This window comes from Idiotropiscis lumnitzeri, chromosome 14, assembly GCF_059441095.1.
Source record: "Idiotropiscis lumnitzeri isolate Australia: NSW breed Sydney's pygmy pipehorse chromosome 14, RoL_Ilum_1.0, whole genome shotgun sequence".
Classification (NCBI taxonomy): domain Eukaryota; kingdom Metazoa; phylum Chordata; class Actinopteri; order Syngnathiformes; family Syngnathidae; genus Idiotropiscis; species Idiotropiscis lumnitzeri.
Genome location: NC_142404.1, coordinates 1223159 through 1245986, shown reverse-complemented (window position 1 = coordinate 1245986; position 22828 = coordinate 1223159). Strand labels below are relative to the sequence as shown.

Sequence of the window (22828 nt, the reverse complement as noted above, 5' to 3'; positions counted from 1 at the left end):
AGCTGGGGAGGAGCCGGAACGGGGCTCAGCAGCTGGCGGGGAGCCGGGACGGGACGCTGCAGCTGGCAAGGAGCCGGGACGGGACTCAGCAGCTGGCGGGGAGCCGTGGCAGGGCTCAGCAGCTGGCGGGGAGCCGTGACCGGGCTCAGCAGCTGGCGTGGAGCCGGGACAGGGCTCAGCAGCTGACGGAGAGCCGGGACAGCAGTCGGTCCGGGCACAGCCGAACCGGGGGCCCTGATCCCTATCAGCCAAGGTTACTGGGGCTGGTGAACGTGAGCTAGGGAGTGCCAGGGGAACGTGAGCAGGTGCTGAAACCGATGGTGAACGAGGTGTGCGACGCGACCGTGACTTCCGAGATTTGGGACGTGAAGCGCGCGAGGTGGAGTGGGAGGTGGTCTTGAAACACTCAAACGAAAAAGGTGTCAGGAATGGTTCGGGGGGAAGAAAGTGACTGGTCCTAACTGAGTCCGGGTTGCGCTGGGCGTCTAACAGGGCGTAGATGTAGTCGGCCTCGTACTCGTGATCCGAGTCAACAAAAACGTGCGGGGCATAGTGCTCAGAATCATCGATGGTGTCGGCAACTAGTAGGAAGTCAGTGGGTGAGGGGGCATGGTGCTCAAAATCGTCGTCGTGATCCGAATCGACCAACACGTGAGGGGCATAGTGCTCAAAATCTTCTGCTAAATCATAATCAACAAAAACGTGAGGAGGTGAGTTGGCCTGGTGATCAAAATTGTCGTCGTAATCGGGATCTATGATACGGTGTGGAGGAATGCCGGGGAGGAAGTCGAGGGGGTTACCGTGAAACGAAGACGAGGTACGGGGCTGGTCGGCAGGCTGATGAGGGCGGTTGTCTGTGGGAGCCCCTCGTTGGGTCCTTCTTTGGTCGGGTCATTCTGTCAGGATTGCCTTATGGCAAGGAGGAGGTGGACCCAATAGGCGAGGAGGCAGGGAGGTGGATAGGGTTAAGGGAATTTATTAACTGGATCAAACAAGACAAACAACGTGGCAGGGTGCAAAATAACAAGGCAAACTAAACGTGACTAAATTGGAACAAGGACAAAGAACACAACGAGACGGGAACAAACTAAGCGGGAGGTACGAAAAGGGACGGGAAGAGGTGACCAGAGCTGGGGGCATGAACGAGAGCGTGAGCGGGAGCAAGAGCTGGAACGAGGACAAGAGCAAGAACAGGAACAAGACGTGGTCGTGACAGTCCGTAGGTAGCGGCAAGAAGGAACAATGACCCGACACTGCGTTGTCGGTCTGGGAGGTTTAAGTAGTCCGAGTAATTAGGGGAGCAGATGGGAATCAGGTGCGTGATGAGGGTAACGGGGAACAGGTGCGTGGCTGGTGAGGACGAGTGCTGAGGGGAAAACGCTATCACAGCTGACAAAACAATAACAGAAAGCACCTGGCAGGAGGGAGGGAAGAAAATAACAACACAAACATGCCCGACGCGGGTCATGACACTTAGATTCAATCACAGAAATGAAAATTGCAAGGCTGCAGTTCACTCTAGCAGAAAACGACATGTGGCAAGCAAGACACTTCTCCAAGTTGCGGACAATGTCGAGTTACTAGAAAATTCAGCCCGGCTTTTTTTTTTTTCTCCAAAACATACTTCACGCTGCTGGAATTAAAAACTCCAGATAAGCAGTTTTTTTTTTTACTTTTACTTATCCAGGTAAGTTATTTGCAATGCCAACCAAGCTGCAGACAGCAGACTAAAACATGACAAAATAAAAGCAAATACATACATTCATATACAAACAATGTGATATACTCCCAAGCTACATAAGGAGGACAAGACCCAAGATCGCCCATTTTCACTAACAAGCTAAGTTTGTAAATGTTTTAATAAAAAAATTTAAATTAGTTATCATTTTCTTTTGTATCTATTCATTTTGGCGAAATTAGGAAATAAGTGATGACTATAAAACCGCCTACTTTTAATGAGGAATATGGCCACGCCCACCCCGCTCTCTCCATCTTTCGGCGAGTCATTATAGGCACCAATTACAAACTTGCCACTGGAAAACATTGTACTTTCATTGATTATAATGTCCAAAAACAGTGATCAATTGGCACCAAAATTCATGTGGACATCTCTACATATGACCACTTCAACATATAAATACAATACATACAAAAGGATTAACCTCTCCGTGGCTGATTTATCTGAGAATGAGGAACTGTGGAAGTGAGCATAGGTACATAGATGTTTGCTGGGAGAAGTGCTCACTGCTTCTTTGAACATTGATGCTCCTGAAGCGGCCCTAATGCACAATATTAAAGCTCACTGAATTATTCTCTAACTGCAATGATGTTTTAGAGCCCTAGAGTGTCAGTAATGAATAACAAAGTAACACGACAACTCCCACTAAGACGTCTTCAGTCTCATTTGCGTGAATTACCAAGAACTATGAGTTGCGGTGGAGATGCAAACCACCTGTGCCACAGATACTTTGTATTACCAGGAACTTTATTACCAAGAACTTTATTACCAAAAACTAAATGTTCCTGCTCTTGTTGGTGGAAAGGGGATATCGCCTTCAAATTCAAACATAAAACACATTTTCAGTATCACCTACTCACCTCGACTATTTTTTGTTTGTTGTTGTTTGATTGATGTAATGAGTCCTTGAAGGTCTCTCAAATAAAATATTTTTTTCTTATTTTTATTAATCCAAAGCCAAGAAAAGAACAGAGTCTCCAGTACAGTATGTGTATGGCTGCCTTATACCGCCCCCAGGTGTCCAAGGCGTGCACACTAGAATGAGCACCACAATATAAGTTGCAGGAGAAAGGTGACTGTTTTTAACTCTATGTAAATATGTATATCGCAGTGGCGGGCTGTGCATTTCACACGTAGGCCTTCAGTGAAGACCTACTTAGTCCGACTTGAATAAATACTCCTCATAATACCATCATTTATGACACCACGGCTGGACGAATATACAGAAACACACTTACACAGTACTGAGTGAGTGTTGACCGACCTAGCTTCTCTTGAAAGGTATGTCTTGAAAATGGCCTCACAAGTGTATCTGCAATTAAATCCACACTTTTCCCTCCTTCGGCAATTGTGGTTTACAAAAGCAAGAATATGTTTTAGATTTTCGAACGGTCGCCAGTTACGACTTGTTGATTCCGCATAGCGTTGCCCCCTCACGAGTAAATATCCAATGACAAAACACGTTCATCACCTTCAGCGTAAGGCCAGCGAAAAGCCTCACTGTAACGAACTCGAGATCTGATTGGCTATCGCAACTGTCTATCAACTGTAAAAGCCCCCTTGAGACTCAGAACAGATGATCGCACGATTGTACCCGATGGTTGCTGGTATTGAGAAATCTGCCTGCCAATACGAGTAAGATGAAATCTGATTGGATAAAAACTCTCACTTAAATATACAACACTAGGCTATAATATGACATCAATGTGAAGAATGTGATCATGATTTCTTGATTATGTTCGGCCAGCAGAGAAGGCCTTGACCGCCTACCGCTGATATCACGATATATATCACTCAATGATTCTCTAAAGTATTGTTGCGTCTTAAAAAGACACAAGTCAGAGCTCCATTAAATTATCACTTTTTTAGTCTTACAAAACTGTTGGCCGTAACCAACGCCCACTCCGCACACACAGATCTCTTTCTCTCTGTCTCTCTTTCTCTCTCTCTAAGAAACACCCTTCTCATCAAGCAACTTGTGAAAATGCCATTACAAAAAAACAGATTAACTCAATTCGTTACAGTATGTTCTAGAGTACTATTTTTCTCATTAAAAAAACACATGACATGCATTTTTGTAAAGTTTTATGAATAATATTAATTTCACCGGGGTAATACTGAGATATGAGTGTTTTCAGCTATGTTGTCACAAAATGAAAGAAGCTACTTGTATTTCAAGGCACTACTTTATTTTGCTGTGATTTAAATTAAGGCACCAAGAACTTCTCTCAAATCCCATTTGGCACCATTGAAATTGGTTCCGTTGTCAATGCATGAATGAGTAACTGCTTCAAACAAATCTACACAGAGCATTTGTAAGGGAGTCTGTATTCAAATGAGTACACAACTCTAAATGTACTTTTGTACAAGCAGTATAACCCAGAACCAGAAGTCATGGCAGAGCCCCTTGGGGAATGACTATTGAGAGTTACAGCAGATTGAGAGTTTCCAGCAACCAATTGTACAGTAACACTGTGACTTTGATGGTAAATAATTGAAAAATAGATGCTGTAAACATTCCTGATCATCATCATCATCATCATAATATTGCATACGTTGTTTCGTTGCCCGTTTACGAAATGTATTTATGTGGGCGTTAATGTATTTAATGGGTAGAGTCGCCACATCAAATATGGCGGACACGCTGACGGCATTGCAGCATTGACCCCAAACTGCTTTGAGCCACAAGCGACCGTATGCGCCAGCGCGTTCCTAAGTGGCGGCCATGTTGGAAGGGACAACATTCCCCTCAGAGGCAACGCATTTACAGAACGGAAGTTACAATTTTCTCTTTGTCAATGCCAACGTGCGAGATGTATATATATATATATATATATATATATATACCTTTTGTGTGTGTGTGTGTGTGTGCGTGTGCGTGGGTGTGTGCGTGCATGCGCCCGTATGTATGTATGTATGTATGTATGTATGAATGTTGATATTTGTACGCCATTGTACGCAACCGTTTGCAGCACAATGTGCAGGCTTGCTTCCTTTTTGGTTTTCCTGCCCGTCCACACGCTTAGAATGTGTTGACGCCTTTGCCCCTCCTAGCTTTACGTTCCTCCAGGCCTCTAGGTGAAAGGGGCGTGTCATATCGACCTATGTTCACATCTATGGCGTTGCTGGTCTCGACTTCCAGGAAATACAAAACTGAAAGTAATTTACTGGCCTCGCCGACTGAACATCAACTTGATGAAAGACGCCCTTAGATATGTCATCAATTACTTTAAATGCTGTAATTGTATTCTTAACATTGGATGGAGCAACAGGTAATTGATTCATTCAGTTGTCATTCTGCAGTATATGTTTTTAGCTCAGTAGCTCAACATAAGTTTCGCTTACACGTCGGAAATATGATTAAGTGTACGTGTGTGTCTATAGATAAATCTATAAACGAGAGGCCCACCCCACACGTAGACAGACGCGGGAGCACACGCACACAGGCACACGCACGCAGTTCTCCTTGTTAATGAATATATTAAGTTTGAGTGTATTGGATGTCATGAGAATGGTCACTTATGGTATAGTGGTACACTTGCCTGACATTAGTGCGGGCAGCGTGGGATTGGTTCCCACTCAGTGACTGCCTCTGTGTGTGCCCTGCGACTGGGTGGCGACCAGTTCAGGGTGTAGTTTAGTTTGCCTTTCGTTCAAAGCCAACTGGGATAGGTTGTACCCTGAACAGGATATGGTCTTAATGATGAGTATGATGATGTCATAAGGCAGGCCAATTGATTACCCTCAGTGTGATAATTTCCTTTCTACAAAGCACAAAGTATGATACCTTCAAAAATCTAGTAATGGCATAATTACACACATAGGAGCAAGAATAAAAGGGCCGTTTGCTCAATTTTTAAATTATCGTTATCATTAAATTATTGTAATCTAATATCAGGTAAGAAGAGAGAATGAATGCATTTATGAAATATATGATAAACGAGCCCAAGGAAAGTATCTGAGGTAAATCAGTATTAAAGTACCATAATGAGCACCTATACCATCCATCCATCCATCATCTATACCGCTTCTCCTCACTAGGGTCGCGGGGGGGGCTGGAGCCTATCCCAGCTATCTTCGGGCAGTAGGCGGGGGACACCCTGAACTGGTTGCCAGCCAATCGCAGGGCACACATAGACGAACAACCATGCACGCTCACACTCATACCTAGGGGGCGTACCTATACCTAATTATATAAATATTTTTTTCTGTCTTTTTTCTTGGTATAAGATAAAATGTACCATGTATCATTAGGGTTGTATTATTATTATTATTATTGTTGCTGCCAAGTTATTAAATACTGTAACGTCGCTGGGAGGCTGAGACACTCCCAACATGCTTTGCGGCACACGGAATGGGAATGGTGTGAGCAGGGCCGGTGCAGGTACTAGATGAGGACGGACGGGTTGCTAGATGGAGACGGGGTCCTTCGGCGGCTGTGCGCTTGCTCATGACGTCACGCTTTAACACATATTTTTCAAATATATTGCTTTGCCTCTGTGTTTGTTTTTACCCCTGGCTGTTCTATTTGCATATTCTGATTAGCTAAATAATAATAAAAAAAATAAAATAACCGCATGACCGCGCTCCGACGACACTTCCGCCTATGCCCGAGAAGCCGCTGCTGCACAACAATGGAACGTTCACGTTGCAACAATTTCTGATTCTGATTCTGATTCTGAATTCAGTGGTTCACTCAAGGCTACAAGATTGTATGAATATAATGCCTGTATATAGTGTGAAATATTTCTTAATAAAACATTTCTATGTATTCCCTCCGACCCTTAACCAGTCATTGACATGATGGGTTTTAGAGTCATCAATCGCGGCACGATTGATGCGGCGGATCAGTTAGATAACCACAAAATAATTAATAAATAATTAGGGCCCCTAAAATACCAGGTGTAAGAAATACATGTTTTCTATTGGTTGTATTGTATTGTATTAGTTTATTGTTTGCCAGTAAGTTTTTTAGTTGATGTTGGGTGCTAGTTTTGGGTTTTGATGTGGCACCGTGACCACGTAAAACTGTTGACTTGCCAGCATTGGTCTTATACTTCTGTGCTTGAGTCAAAAATAAGACTCTCTGATTACCTTGTGAGCGCCACAGTACATAATATTGTAAGTACGTTGATGCCAAACCAATTTTAATTAAAAAATTAATACATAAGTAAGTAACACGAAAACGTAGCCAAAAAAGCCTGATGCAAGATCTAACGTTGAGTGAAGAACATCTTTAGATTTTAGTTAATGGTAGCTAACTACAACGTTCCTGAAAATAAAACAGACACAGTGCATAAGACAAAATGTTAGTTTTTTTTTCCCTTTTAAAGTATTGGCGAGTTCCGCCGTGTGATGACGCAGGGGTAGTGGTTGCATTCCCCTGCCTCGTCACATGACAACGTAGACAATTTAAGTTGCTATTCTCAATTTAAACATCCTCCGCACTTACCTCGAGATTGGTGTTTGTCGTCTTCGATTTTTCTTTTTTTTCCGTTCGTTTTACGCACCAGATTTTACAAGGGCACCAGCAAAATGTCGAAAATACTGTTTATTTTCAACATTTTGCTGGTGCCCTTGTATACACGGAATTGCACGTTGCCTCGCGGACCAATCATTGCAAAGTGTGATGTACAGTCATTCATTAGTTTACCGTGAATGGAGTGCACGTTAACATAAGCGATGGGATGTTTCGGCAATGGATATGGGTTGCCAGATCGGGGCCCATTGGTGAAGTTGGGGTCCTACGTGGCTGCTTAATTAGCGTATAGGCAGGGTGCTGCCGATACCGATAATGCGGCCGAGAGTAATTTTTTATATTGAAATTTACATGCTGTAATTAATTTATTTTGTATGAATTGTTCGAAGAGTCATGATCAAGTTATATATATAAATGCACCGAATAACAATAGCGACTGTAGGAAATGACTCATTTATTCCAAATTAAGGGGTGGAGCTGACTAATAAATGTATACATACTTACAGTTATTAGTTACCAGTTAAAAATGTAGTTAGTAATGTAATTAAAGTCCCGTCATATCATGCAACCTGAATACATTTAATTACTTTTGGAATGCTCCAATACCAGGTATGTTCAAAGAAATAAATACAACAAAAAAATCAAATTCAAAGCACACAAAATGTGAAGGAGACATACAAACCACTTGTGCACCATGTGGCAGAGACAGACGGACGGAAAGAGAAGTAAGTCGATAGATAACTTCATATTGTGAGGGAAAGTAGATTTGGTAGCTTCATAAAGTTTTTTTAAACCTTTCCACATGACCAATTGGTAAATTTGTGAAAGGTAGAGGAGGGAGATTCGCTTCACACACAACACGACCAAGTCATGTAGCCATCCATTTTCTCTTCATAATCTATTATCCAATAGGTTTGAATGACAAAACCAACTCAGAATCAGAATCAGAATCAGTCCCTTTATTGTCATTGTACTCAAGTGTGCAATGAGATTAGAGAGCTCCCCTCTCCAGTGCAATACAACAATAATTCAGTGAAATATATAAATTATCTAAATAAGAGGATAGTTAGTGCAATGGAAAATAATACTGAATAGGATATATAAAAACACATCACGTTGCTGTTCTGCAAGGTAAGGGTGGTCGTGTGTGTGTGTGTGTGAGAGTTTAGAATGGAGATGGCTCTTGGAAAGAAACTGTTTCTCTGTCTATTGGTCCTTGATTTGATGCACCTGTAGCGCCTGGCATAGGGCATCAGGTCGAACAGGTGTGAGTTTGGGTGGGTATTGTCTTTGACGATATTGAGAGCCCTGCTGAGGCACCGGGCGGTGTAGATGTGCGACAGTGAGGGGAGAGGGTAGCCAATAATCCTTTGCGCTGTTTTGACCGTCCTCTGGAGCCTCACTCTGTCCGCCTCAGTGCAGCCGCTGTACCAGGTGGAGACACAGTACGTCAGCAGGCTCTCGATGGACGAGTGGTAGAAGGCCAGCAGCAGCTTCCTGTCCAGGTTAAATTTCCTGAGGACTCTCAGGAAGTGCAGATGCTGGTGGACCTTCTTTACCACTGCTGAGGTGTTGTGTGTCCAAGAAAGGTCATCGGAGATCTGTACTCCCAGGAACTTGAACGTTGGACCCTCTCCACACACACACCTTTGATGCAGAGGGGGGGCAGCACCGTCTTGTTCCTCCTGAAGTCGATGACGATCTCCTTTGTTTTTGCAATGTTGAGTTGCAGTTTGTTGTCCTCGCACCAAGCCGTCAGTCTCTGGACCTCCTCTCGTCACCTTCCGAGATCAGACCGACCACTGCCGTGTCGTCGGCAAACTTGACGATGGTGTTGTTACCGTGGGCCAGGCTGCAGTCGTAGGTGTAGAGGGCGTATAGGAGAGGGCTCAGCATGCATCCTTGAGGGGAACCAGTGCTCAGTGTACGGGTGGAGGACGTGTAGGGGCAGAGCAACACAGTCTGGGGTCTGTTGGTCAGAAAGTCCTTAACATGCACAACCGGCGCGACAGGACGTCACTTTCGGCGCGACAGGACGTCACTTTCGGCGCGACATCTTTTCCTCCGCTTTTATCCACCGGGCGAGTAAACGCAACTATGGTTTTGTGCACCACCACATGCAACACTTTCACCATTCTCATGGAAAGACTCTCCCTGCTAGAGGGACGTGTCCGCCAGCTAGAGCAGAGTAATGTGGTAAGCGGAAGCGTGGCGGACACGACTGTTAGCACGGGTTGTAGCCAACCTGCTAGTCTGGTTAGCATTGGCCGTAAACGGCTTGCTAATCGCGGTGAGCCTGTTAAGACACATAGCAGTTCCATTCCACCTCGGTCTCATGGCTCCCACACCTTAGTGATAGGTGACTCCATTACCCGCAACATTAAGCTTGAAAATCCAGCCACAGTAATGTGTATTCCTGGGGCCAGAGCACCCGACATAGAAGCTAATCTTATGGAGCTAGCGCGCCAAACACCTATACACCAGCGCAGTGCAAACAACGCTAGCTATTCAGATATAGTGATACACGTTGGCTCCAATGACACTAGGATGAAGCAATCAGAGATCACAAAGAAAAACATAGCAAGGACTTGTGATCTCGCCAGAAAGATGAGTCGGCATCGAGTAATTGTCTCTGGCCCCTTGCCTGCGAGAGGCAATGATGAGAGGTTTAGTAGATTATTCTCGCTAAATAAGTGGCTGGCTAGTTTATGTAGTGAGCAGGGACTGCAGTTTATAGATAACTGGCCTTCTTTCTGGGGCCGACCCGACCTGCTGAGGATGGACGGCCTTCACCCTAACTGGGAAGGCGCCATCACTCTTTCTAGAAACATAGATTATTGTTTGAGCCTTCCATGACTATTCATATTAGAGCAGGTCGGGCTGCAGGCGAATAGTGAGCGTGTAAGGAAGGGTATGGAGTCTGTAAGGCTAGAGCTAACTAGCGCTATGCTAGACTTAGACAACACACATAGCTTTTCTTCTAGATTTGAGCGCTACACACCATACGCTGTTACATCTCATACTGATATAATTTCTACTGAGGTGGCAATACATGATGGGTTTAAGCATTCCTCCTCGGTCGGTTTTATTGACGACGAGCCGTTCTCTCTAAATAATAGCACTCGAAAGCTGGTAAATAACTATCGGATTCCGACCGTCAGAATTTCTCGCCGCGTTTATAGTCGCTCGAGGTACAATCCGGGACCTAGGCAAGGCAATCTCCTTAATATTATGACCAGGAGTCCTGTTGCGCGGAATAACTTAGATAGACCTATTTTACTGAAACTTGGTTTTTTAAATATTAGATCGCTTTCATCGAAAGCCTTGTTAGTTAATGACCTTATTAGAGACCATAATCTTAACATGATTGGTCTTTGCGAGACCTGGTTAAAACCGAATCAGTTTTTACCGCTAAATGAGGCTTCGCCTCCAAACTTCGTGAGCTCGCATGTTGCGCGCCCTCAAAAGAAAGGCGGGGGGGTAGCCCTCATTTCCGAATCTAACCTAAAACTTAGTCCTCGTTTTAGCAATTCCTTTAAAACATTTGAAGTTCTCATTATGCGATCCTCAGCCGAGCTGCCGTTTTATCTTGCCGTTCTTTATCGTCCACCTGGCTCTTACTCCGGCTTTTTAGATGAATTTTCTGAATTCGTAGCTGATTTAGTAACTCATGCGGATAATATACTTATCATGGGCGACTTCAACATTCATATGAATCTCCCGTCGGAACCACTTACCGTGGTGTTTCGGACAATCATTGATATGTTTGGTTTCACGCAAATAATAAATGAAGCAACGCATATAAATGGCAATACGCTAGATTTGGTATTAACCCGAGGCTTAGCATCTTCAAAAATAATTGTATTACCATATACCAGTGCTATATCTGACCATTACTTTATCAAATTTGAAGTCTTGGCTCACTGTCATCGTTCTGACCATAATCAAAATTATAGCAGCCGTAACATTAGCTCCTCAACCATCGTTGCGTTCTCTGAGTTACTCCCTTTAGCAACTGCTTCGTTTCCTAATTATATTGGTACGATTGATGATCTCACAAACAACTTTAATGTCGCTTTGTTAAATGCGCTTGACTCCGTCGCGCCTTTAAAAACTAAAACTCGTCCAAAGAGGCTTACTCCGTGGTTTACAGAGGAAACGCGCGTACTGAAACGATCTTGTAGGAAGCTTGAGCGCAAATGGCGTGCGACCAAACTTGAGGTCTTCCGTCAGGCATGGTGCGATAGTTTACTAATATACAAAGAAGCGCTTAATCTAGCCAAAACTAATTATTATTCTAGATTAATTGTCTTACATAAAAACAACCCTAAATATTTATTTGATACCGTAGCAATGCTAACGCAACAGCGACCAACCTCGGATAGCTCTTCCTATTCAGCTCACGATTTTATGCAATTTTTTACTCAGAAGATAGAATGTATTCGTGATGAGATTAAAGACACTGTTCTTAAAATTCCGTCGAATTCCGCGATAAATGGTGTTAATAGGGACATTAGGGCTGATAACTGTCCGATAACCTTTTGTCAATTTAAAAAAATATCTCTTGAGAGCCTAACAAAATTGGTTAGTGCGGCAAAACCGACAACTTGTGTGCTCGATCCGCTTCCTGGCAAATTAATTAAAGAACTGTTTACGACCCTAGGACCGTCTGTTTTAAATATAATTAATCTATCACTTACCACGGGTGTAGTACCAGCAGCTTTTAGGACCGCCGTTATCCGACCGTTACTTAAGCAACCAAACCTTGACCCAGAGAGTCTCAACAACTATAGGCCGGTTTCAAATCTTCCGTTTATTGCAAAAATTCTTGAAAAAGTCGTAGCGCAACAACTTAATGAATATATGACTGCTAATAATCAATTTGAACCTTTCCAATCGGGTTTTAGAGCCGACCACTCTACTGAGACGGCCCTTGCTAAAGTTACTAATGATCTTCTCATAGCTATGGACGCCGACACCTCATCAATATTACTCTTACTCGATCTTAGTGCCGCTTTTGATACCGTTGATCATAACATATTATTAAAACGCCTTGAAACGTGTGTTGGCATTTCAGGTTCAGCGCTTTCTTGGTTTAATTCGTATCTGTCGGAGAGGACGCACCGTGTAATTCATGGCAATATGACTTTGGATCTTTGTAAGATCACATGTGGAGTTCTGCAGGGATCGGTACTTGGACCTCTATTGTTTAGCATCTATATGCTACCGCTTGGTGATATTATACGGAAATATAACATTAGTTTTCACTGTTATGCTGATGATACGCAATTATACATGCCGTTGGATAAAACGAATCCGCGCGACTGCTATAAATTAGAGGCGTGCCTTGCCGAAATTAAACAATGGATGTCTTTCAATTTTTTGCCTCTTAACTCAGATAAAACCGAGATGCTCATCATTGGACCAGCGCGTCATCGGTACCTTTTCAAAGACACCACTCTGAATATCGATAAATGTAATATTATCCAAAAGGATTCAACAAAAAATCTCGGTGTTATATTTGACGCAACTATGTCTTTTCAAATGCACATTAAAAATATTACTCGAACTGCGTTTTTTCATCTGCGTAACATTGCTAAAATTCGCCCAATTCTATCAACGTATGACGCGGAAATCTTAATCCATGCGTTTGTTACGTCTCGCCTCGACTATTGTAACGCTTTGCTCTCGGGTCTCCCCATGTCGAGTATTAAAAGTCTGCAGTTAGTTCAAAATGCAGCAGCTAGACTCTTAACTAAGACGAGAAAGTTTGATCATATTACCCCGATATTAGCCCATTTGCATTGGCTTCCGGTCCACTTGAGATGTGATTTTAAAGTTCTGCTACTTACTTTTAAAATATTGTACGGCTTAGCACCTTCTTATCTCGTTGACTTCGTGGTACCATGTGTTCCGTCCCAAAACCTTCGCTCACAAAATGCTGGTCTTTTAGTGATCCCGGGAGCCAAAAAGAAGTCCGCAGGTTCTAGAGCGTTCTATATTCGGGCACCAATGCTTTGGAATGCACTACCCTCAGATATTAGAGGCGCCACCTCAGTAGAAATGTTCAAAACACTATTAAAGACGCATTTATACTCTTGTGCATTTAGCTGAAATATTTGTTGGCCTGTTTACTGCCGCTTTCTTTTCTTTTCTTTTCTGCCCCCTTTTCCCCCGGCTGGGGGATTAGGTGACGGTGACCCACTAGGAAGTTTAAGGCATTGACCAACTGGGCATGCACCTGTTCCAGTGATGTCGTCTTCCTGCAGCGCGACATTTGATCAATTTATTTATATACTTTAGCATCTAATTTAATTATTTGTTGGCCTGTTTACTGCCTGTTCTTCTCTTTCTGCCCCCTCCTTCCCCTGCTTGGGAATTAGGTGATGGGGACATGCTTTGAAGATTACGGCACTGACGAACCGGGAAGGGACCTGCTCTGCCGAAGTCGTCTTCATGCAGCGCCTTTTCTGATTTCCTTATATTTCAGCACTTCATTGAACTACTTGTTGGCCTGTTTGCTATTTCTGTTCTTTCTTTTCTGTTCCCAATTCCCCGAATTAGGTGATGGCGATTCACTTGGAAGTGGCTGTACGGAATTTACACCAACTGACTGGTACAAGATCGAAGGCTCATCTTCGGATATGCTGCCATGGATATTACGGCCCTGGATGAGGACCCACTCCACTGAAGTCATCTTCCTGCAGCACTTCATTCAATTGACTCTTATATTATCTCATCTATTATTGCATAGCATCATTGTATGTGTCAAATGTTGCCCAGTTGGCATCCATTGCAGCCTGGTCATCCTGGAAGGGGGATTCCCCCATCTGTGGTCCCTTCTCAAGGTTTCTCACTTTTCCACTAATGAGGTTTTGTGAGTTTTTCCTTGCCCTCCTGGGGGTTAAGATCGGGAAAGTCAATTGTGGCTTTGTAAAGCCCTTTGAGACTGTCTGTGATTAAGGGCTATACAAATAAAATTGACTTGACTTGACTTAATCCAGATGCGTGTGAGGGCAGGGAGGCCGAGAATGTCCAGTTTGGCGACGAGGATGTCCGGGATGATTGTGTTGAATGCCGAGCTGTAGTCCACAAAGAGCATCCTTGCATAGCTCTGCTGCTGTTCCAGGTGGCCCAGCACAACATGCAGAGCAGTGTCGATGGCGTCCTCAGTGGATCTGTTAGCCCGGTATGCAAACTGGTAGGGGTACAGAGTGGGAGGAAGGCAGTCCCTGATGTGCTAGAGAACCAGTCTCTCGAAGCACTTTATGATGACTAACGTGAGAGCAACAGGACGCTAGTCATTCAGGAGGACTGCGGGTGACTTTTTGGGGACAGGAATAATGGTGGAAGTTTTCAAGCAGGAGGGGATGACTGCTTGAGCCAGGGAGCGGTTGAAGACCCTGCAGAAAACATGTGACAGTCGGTGGGCACATGCTCTGAGGACCTTGCCTGGTATTCCGTCGGCTACAGTAGCTTTCCTGGGGTTAATAACCAGGAGCGCGCGCCTCACATCGTGTTCCTCTACGGTGAGTGGGGGGGAGGCATGAAGTGCGGGGGTGTGACGGTTGGGGCAAGTCAAAGCGAGCGAAGAAGCAGTTAAGCTCCTCTGCCAGCGATGCACTCGGGTCTACAGAGGTCGTGCTGCTGCCTCGTAAGTTGGTGATGCTCCATAGACCCTGGCACACCTCCCGTGGTCTGTTGCTGGCAAGGTGGGACTCCAGCCTCCTCGTGTAGTTTGCCTTGGCTAGCTTGATGCCTTTGCTCAGGTCAGCACGGCCCACCCTGTACTAGGCTTTGTCACCTGACCTGAAGGCAGCGTCACGGGCCTTGAGGAGAGAGCGAACCCTGCTGGACATCCAGGGCTTCGCATTTGGGAAGGTCCGTATAGTCTTATGTTGGGACACAGTTTCCATGCAGAATTTGATGTAGTCCAGTACACAATGCGTGTAGACATCAAGGTCCTGATGATCAAAGAGGTCCCAGTTTGTGTCATGAAAGCAGTCCTGTAATACACTCATGGCGTCGTCACGCCAGGTTTTCACAGTCTTTGTGGTAGGCCTGAATCTGCGCCTGAGAGGGGTGTACGCAGGTGCGAGCTGCAAGGACAGGTGGTCTGACTGGCCGAGAGGGGCGAGTGGGAGGGCTCTGTATGCGTGCTTGATGTTCGAGTACACATGGTCGAGAGTGTTGTCTCCCCTCGTTGGGCACTTGACATGCTGGTGAAACTCTGGGAGTACAGTCTTTAAATTGGCCTTATTAAAGTCTCCCGCTACTACATGAACGCCATCAGGGTGGGCCCGCTGATGTTTATTGATGACGCACGCGAGTAGCGAGAGCTCCGTGCTAGTGCTAGCGTCGGGAGGGATGTAAACAGCTGTGACAATCACTACCGTTAGCTCCCTCGGGAGAAAATAAGGCCGGCATTTAACGGACATGAACTCGATGTCGGGGGAAGAGTGCTTCTCGACGATCGTGCTATCGCCGCACCAGTTATCATGCACGTAAACACAGAGCCCCCCGCCCCTCCTCTTACCGGTGTCCCTCGTCCGATCCGCGCGATGTAGCGAGCGCCTGGCCAGCTGGATGCTAGCGTCGGGGACGTCTGCGTGCAGCCAGGTTTCCGTGACGACGATCACACTGCTATCGCGCACATAGCGGTTTCCCAGGATTTGTAATCCCAGGTCGTCGATTTTGTGGACCACGGATCTGGCGTTGGTGAGGTGCAGACTCGGTAGTGGCTGCCTATGGGGCTGCCGTCGCAGCCGTTGCAAGACACCGGACCTGCAGCCTCGCTTCTGCTTCCTCTCTCTGCGTCGCCTGCGCCGCCTCCCGGCCCCGATGACAAGCCACGGTGAGCCGGGCAGCCTCGCCAGTTCGTTCGGAATTTTGCGATCATAGCAAAATTCCTCTGTGATGGTTATTTCGCATCGATATCCAATGTTCACGATGTCCTGGCGGGTATATCGATGTTGTGCCTCAGTTGATGCCAATAAGAGCAAGCAAACACTAATAAAAAGTAAAAAGGAGCACTGTGAGGGGGAGCTGTTAGCCGCTGCGTCCATGCGCGCCGCCATCTTGGAATATGGAATATATATATATATATATATATATATATATATATATATATATATGTATGTGTATATATATATATATATATGTGTATATATATATATATATGTATATATATATATATATATATATATATATATATACCGTATTTTACGGTCATAAGACGCGCTGCATCAAAGGGCGCAACACCAGTTGAGGGTGCTATTTCCGTATTTAATGCATATACTAGGCGCGCCGCACTACAAGGCGCTAGCTTAGTTTGCTCGCGCTAGCTCAGCTGCTCGTGTTAGCTCGGCTGCACACACATGTGCTGTTGTGCTTTGGACTTTTTGCAGTCTGTTGTCTATACCTGGGACGTTTCTTGCTTGCAATAACATAAATGATAAGACAGACTACAACATTTTGGACAGCTGCCCTCTTGTCCAGCTTTCTCCTACACCATCACCCAAACACAATAGTCACATATTGTATAAGTCACGGTCAATTTGAAGCATTGTTGACTCAGACTTTGTCCAGCAGGGCGTGCTAACATTCACTCCGAACAGCACAATGAGTGAAAGGGTTGATGGTCGCAAGTGATGCTTAGTCCATATAATGGGCATGTCGCTTTACAAGGCGCTTTGATTGTTTTGGGGAAGATTAGGGACTTGAAAGAGCGCCCTATGACCCGGAAAATACAGTGTATATATATATATATATATATATATATATATATATATATATATATATATATATTCACTTGTTTCTCATGATATTAACCTTGTACTCATTGATTTGTGTGTTCCTGAATGTGCCTGTATGTTTTGTGGTTTTAGCTGTCCTTAGCCCACCCAGAAATGTCAGTCTGACCTCCATTAACTTGAATTTGGTGCTGAGGTGGGATTCACCTGAGGGGGTACTCGGTGACCTTTTCTACACCACAGAGTACAAGTAAGTCAACGTGAGCTCAGCTCAAAAACATTTTTTTTCACAGCACAAAGTTTTCCTTGAACATTTCGACCCATTCAAGCACACATCTACTCATCCCTTATGTGCACCATTTTCACATCTACCAAGTATGGTGGAACCCCGAGTTACAAATGCTCCTTTTTACATATAATATGACTTCCTTACAAAATAGTATTGTTGAAAAATTCTGTTCAATTTATGTACTATTTTCAATACCCAACCCGTCTTGGCATGGATCAGAAGGGCCAATCTGATTCTTTTGGGCTAGAATTATATCGTTGGGAAAAGATGGTCACTGTGTCTAAATTCACAGGCTGGATCCTGCGAAGGCTGTATTTTCGGCCCCATGAAGTCACTTCTGCGCTATTAGACTGGACGTTAGGGTTGAGTGATTTTTGGAAAAAATTGTAATGTAATTTTTCTAACAAATATTGCTATTTCGATTTAATTTGCAATTTTATTCACAATGTACAGTGACCTTTACAAACATGACAGAAAATTCTATTATCCCATTAAAAACAATCAAAGCAATTACTGTAATAATGCAAGGACACAAAAGAGGTTTGTTTTACTGTTGTTTTACTTTATGTACATTTTCTTTGTACACAAATGTCAGATTATATGTGAATAATATCATTGTCTCGTAGCAAAGCTAAATTGTTTAAAATTCAGCGGTTAGTTAGTGTAAACCTCGATAAAAGCTCCACAATGTTACTGCAAGCAAGAAACATCACAGGTTAGATTAACCTTAACACAACAGAAACTGCAAAAAAATAAATAAACATACACACTGCCCAAAGTACACATCTCATGACATTTCTCTAACCAGCCATCTGATTGGCTGAGGCACTCCCAGAATGCTTTACCGCACTTGGGATGTGAATGGCGTGAGAGATACATGTTATGTGTTAATTTTATATATTTTTGGGATATGAATAGCATGATAGGTACATGTTTTGTATTAATTGTATTTATTTGTTCCTTGTTTTGTTTTTTTCATTGTTTGCTAGTTTGCTGTTCAGTTGATGTTGGATGATAGTTTTGGTTTGGATGTGAAACCGTGACTGGACATATGTGTATGACCCACTGCTGGTTGAGTTGTCACAAAAGCTGTCCTTTTGACTGCGGGGCTGTCAATGACATGTGACTAACTCAGATTTGGCCTCTCCTGCCTTTTTCTAAACATCGGCTAGCATGCATGCTAGCCTATGTTTTTGAGCTAGGGTATGTCTTGACACACCTGTTAAATATCGTTGTATGAGTGCTTGGTCTACAAGAGTCTGGCCTAAGTCTTCGATCAGAAAGACTGCAGCGAATCCAGAGGTTTTGCTTTATCTTCTTTAATAAACTACAATGACAGCGGAACACAATGTCGTGGTTGTAGTGCAGTGTTGATAATCAGATGTGATATATATAAGTGGTGTGCTATTTTATGTATGTATGTGGATTTCTATAAGGAACAAACAAACATTATTAAAATGAGTAACACTAAATTACACCATAACAATGTTAAATGTATCAGCAAATAATGAGTGACAACCATTCTAATAGTGACACACTGATATTGTAATTAACGTCCTCAAGGGCGCACTAAATACCACCCAATGAATCAAAGTCTCTTCTCTCAATTTCTTAATAAAACTTAACAAAAGCAGAAAACAGACACCAACATCAGCATAACCACGCCCAGAAATGACAAATTACCCACTGGACTATTAGAAACATATTTACGTTATGTTAGTCTACTTACGATCTCAATTACGCATGACACGAGATGGCACAGAAGAATGGCATATCGCAACTACCGCTCTCTCTACAAACTTGCCTCTTGAACCATACTGCGCATGTCTTCTGGGAGGCAGTAGTGACGTAGATGATGTCTCTTAAAGGTGCAGCAGGGAAATTTGCGCAATACCTGCGTCCTATAGTGCTGTAAGCCGAATGTATGTGTTAAATACAGAGATAGCACTTCCAGCTGAGACCAATATGGTACAGCTACAGCCACAAATGTATGTATATTCTGAGAACGGGAACGCTCCCTCACACCAAGGACCACGTCCGGTGTCGCCTGTTCTCTATGGCGTTATAGTTATGAAACAAGTCAAATAGCTCAAACACAAACAGTCTTCGGGTTCCAACACGCTGTTCTTATAGTTTTAGTCATAATTCAAAAATATCCGTTTTCAAATATCTTTGATTGGATTAACGTTATTGTCCCTTTAGGTGTATGTGCTTCTTTAATAGTTTTTCTGTTCGTTTTATTTTTACATTTTTTTATAATCAGAAATCACCTCTTGGAGTTGTGCATTTGCGTCTTCATCATTAGATGTCTCCAAGGTAGTTGTTTTGCAATTGCGCCGTGCCATTCTATTCCAATTGATATTGATACACCATGTGGAAAGAGCTTTGATACAGCTCCAGCTGTTGTGAAATGTGCGATATAAAAAAAAGTTGTATTGTATTTTTTTTCCCCCCACCTCTGAGTTACGATTGGTCAGTAAACAGCCAATCAGAAACAGCCCTAGTGTCCAACTCCTGATTGTTTAAGAATTGTGGCACAATTGTTACGCCTGCATCGCAAGCGTGAATCAGCGTTTTGGATGCGTAGAGGAGAAAGAAGCCATAAGGTTAAAACTGTGGCGTTATGTTGTACGCGTAACTGAGAGCTATAACAGTAATAATGAGGCTCGACTCCCGTTAGCAGTGCGAACACAGTTAGCATTTATTTTAAGTCTGCCAGCCACACATCGCGCATGTCCGCATACGCACTCTCACGCACGCAAAGCATCATGGTCAATGTAGGCTGAACTATTCACTATTCGTGACACCTCCCCTCTTAAATCAAACATCCCCAATGTTTGCCTCTTTTCAATGAACATGGAACATGTATATATCAAAGTATCTTTGGCCTTTCAATAATGACGACAGTTAACTCCAAATATAGGTGTACTTATTATGAACGGCACACAATTCGACCTAATTTGGGATAATGAGTAGACTGTCATAATCCCAATGGAAAGGAACAGGGATTATTCTGCCCTGTGTGTCTTCCATTTCCATCTAAGTAATGTACCAGCTGTTAGGCTTCACAACTCTCCCGCTTCTGGTGACTACAGGAGCGCTAGGGCCTGCTGCTGGACTACAGTCCACAGTCTTCGAATCCGCCTCGAGCAGTACCGGTTCTAGTGGAACAGCTGGTGGCTTTGCTCCAGTCTCTTTGTTGACCTGCTGAATGTTCCTGCGGTTCCTTCTCGGAGTGTCACCTCGGCCTGTTTGCATGGTAAAGGACCGTGGCGTCTTCTCCACATGCTGCACAACAGCTGTCGTTGTCCATGTTTTCTCTCTCCTTTCTCTCTCCTTTCGTAGGACTGCTTGGCTTTTTCGTCATTCCTCCTCACTCTCTCTAAGTCAGGCCAGGCTGGTTTTAGGTTTTCCTTCATCGTTGGCAGGGTTGTACGCAGGTTCCTACCTTGTATGAGCTTGGCGGGACTTTCTTGTGTAGGTCCAGTTGGCGTGGAGCGGTAGCACAGGAGTTCAAAATGAGGGTCTTCCTGTTTCAAAATGCTCTTAGCTGTTTTCACTCCACGTTCCGCCATGCCGTTACTTTGAGGGAAATGTGGGCTGGACGTGATATGTTGGAAATCATACCTTTCAGCGAAGTTCTTGAACAGCTCCGCGGAGAACTGAGGGCCATTGTCCGTCCGGACTTCCTCAGGAATGCCAAACCGGCCGAAGGTGCTTTTCATCTTTCCAATCACGGTTTCACTGTTTGTCTTAGGTAGATTGAGGATTTCCAGCCACCTTGAATATTAGTCGATTATGACGAGGTAATGTCGACCTTTGTACTCACAGAGATTGGCTGCTATTTTCTGCCAAGGCAGGTCTGGAAGTAGCGTGGTGATTAAGGGTTCCCGGTTCTGACTGGGCTGGTTGATGTTGCAATGTTGGCAGGACTGAATGAGCTCCTTCACGTCACTGGCTATGCCTGGCCACCAGATAGCATGGTTATAGCGCTGTCTACACTTTGTTAGTCCCTGGTGACCATGGTGGATCTTTTGAATCATGCGGTCACGCATGCTACATGGGATGACAATCTGATTGTTGCGTCGCAGGACTCCGTTAAGTTCACTCAGTGTTCCACGCTCGTGAAAGTACTGCTTGGCTGGTATGGCTGTAGTTTTGATGCTGTCTGGCCAGCCGTTCTTGACGTCGTTGAGGACACGCTGCAACTCACTATCCGTTTCGGTTTTCTCTCTGATTTGGTCCAGGACTGGCCTCCTCACTCCTATGCCCTCCTCTATAGCATCCACGTAGGCCTGTATCTCTCCTTCCAGGTCACCTGTTTCTGTGGTCTGCAATGGGCACCTTGACAGGGCGTCGGCAGCAACGAGATTCTTCCCCGGTACGTACACGGCGGTAGGGTTGAATCGCATCAGTCTGATCAGGAGGCGCTGGCAGCGGAGGGGCGTAGCATCAAGGTTCTTTGAGTTAATTAGTGTGACCAGTGGCTTGTGATCTGTGTAGAGCTGGTATGACTCTAAGCCACACAGGTACTGATAGAAGCGCTCAGATGCCCATACACCAGCCAGGCATTCTTTTTTAATTAGGGCGTATTTCCTCTCAGCGTCCGTTAGCGTACGAGAACAGAAAGACACAGGTCGCTGCTTCTCGTCGTGCTCCTGTATCAATAAGCCTCCTAGGCCGTAGCTACTAGCATCTGCACTAACCACGGTCGGTCTCTGAGGATCAAAGTAGGCCAACAATGGTGCAGAACAGATCTGAGTTTTCACATCTTTGAACGCACTTTCTTGTTGGGGACCCTATATCCACGCTCTCTCGGTCTTGAGAAGGTCATTCAAGGCTTGGAGTCGGGTGACAGGTCGGGTACATAGCGACCTATATAGTTCACCATCCCTCTGAACCGACGTAGTTCTGGGACATTCTCCGGGGCGCTCATGCTTGTGATGGCAGCAACTCTCGCTGGATTGGGTTTGATGCCATCTTTGCTCACAACTTGTCCTAAGATGTCCAATACTGGTTGAGATAGCTTGCACTTGTCTTTGTTGAGCTTTAGACCCGACTTCTCTATATTTCAATCACCTTTCTGAGTTTCACCTCGTGCTGTTGTTTGTTTTCTCCGATGACCAGGATGTCATCCATATAGTATATCATGCCCTCATGCCCCTGTAGTAATTCTGACATTTTTCTCTGAAATATTTCGGGTGCTGAAGTGATGCCGAACGGCATCCTCCTAAAACAGTATCTTCCCAGAGAGATGATGAAGGTTGTCAGCAGCGCGGACTCTTCATCTAGTGGAATCTGCCAGAAACCGCTGGCCGCGTCCAGGCTTGAGACGACTGTACTCCCCGTTAGCTTGGGGAGGAGGTCATCGATCGTGGGCAGAATGAAGCGTTCCCGTTCAACGCTTTCATTGAGCTTCTTCAAGTCGACGCAGATTCTGAGTGTTTTGGTCTTTTTGACGACTGGGACCATCTGTGCGCACCATTGCGTTGGCTGAGTCACTTTTTCGATAATCCCCATGGATTCCATGCGTCTTAGTTCTTCCTCTACCTTGGGAAGCAGTGGGACCG

The 22828-nt window shown here is 44.5% G+C and overlaps 1 protein-coding gene across 9 annotated transcripts in view; it reads left to right on the top strand.

Annotated features, from left to right (window-relative positions):
* Nucleotides 1-4862: 4862 nt before the first annotated feature.
* Nucleotides 4863-22828, top strand: part of LOC148323106 (interleukin-10 receptor subunit beta-like) — a 53877-nt gene continuing 35911 nt past the window's right edge. For 6 of the 9 annotated variants that reach the window (XM_088314302.1, XM_088314301.1, XM_088314299.1 and 3 more), the window contains exons 1-2: nt 4863-5010; nt 17105-17219. In XM_088314302.1, the coding sequence (XP_088170428.1) occupies nt 4953-5010; nt 17105-17219 (173 nt within the window). In that variant the 5' untranslated portion in view covers nt 4863-4952. Of the gene's footprint in view, nt 5011-13600; nt 16072-17104; nt 17220-22828 lie in introns of all 9 variants that reach the window. The other 3 variants (XM_088314304.1, XM_088314300.1, XM_088314303.1) reach the window with 3 other exon arrangements.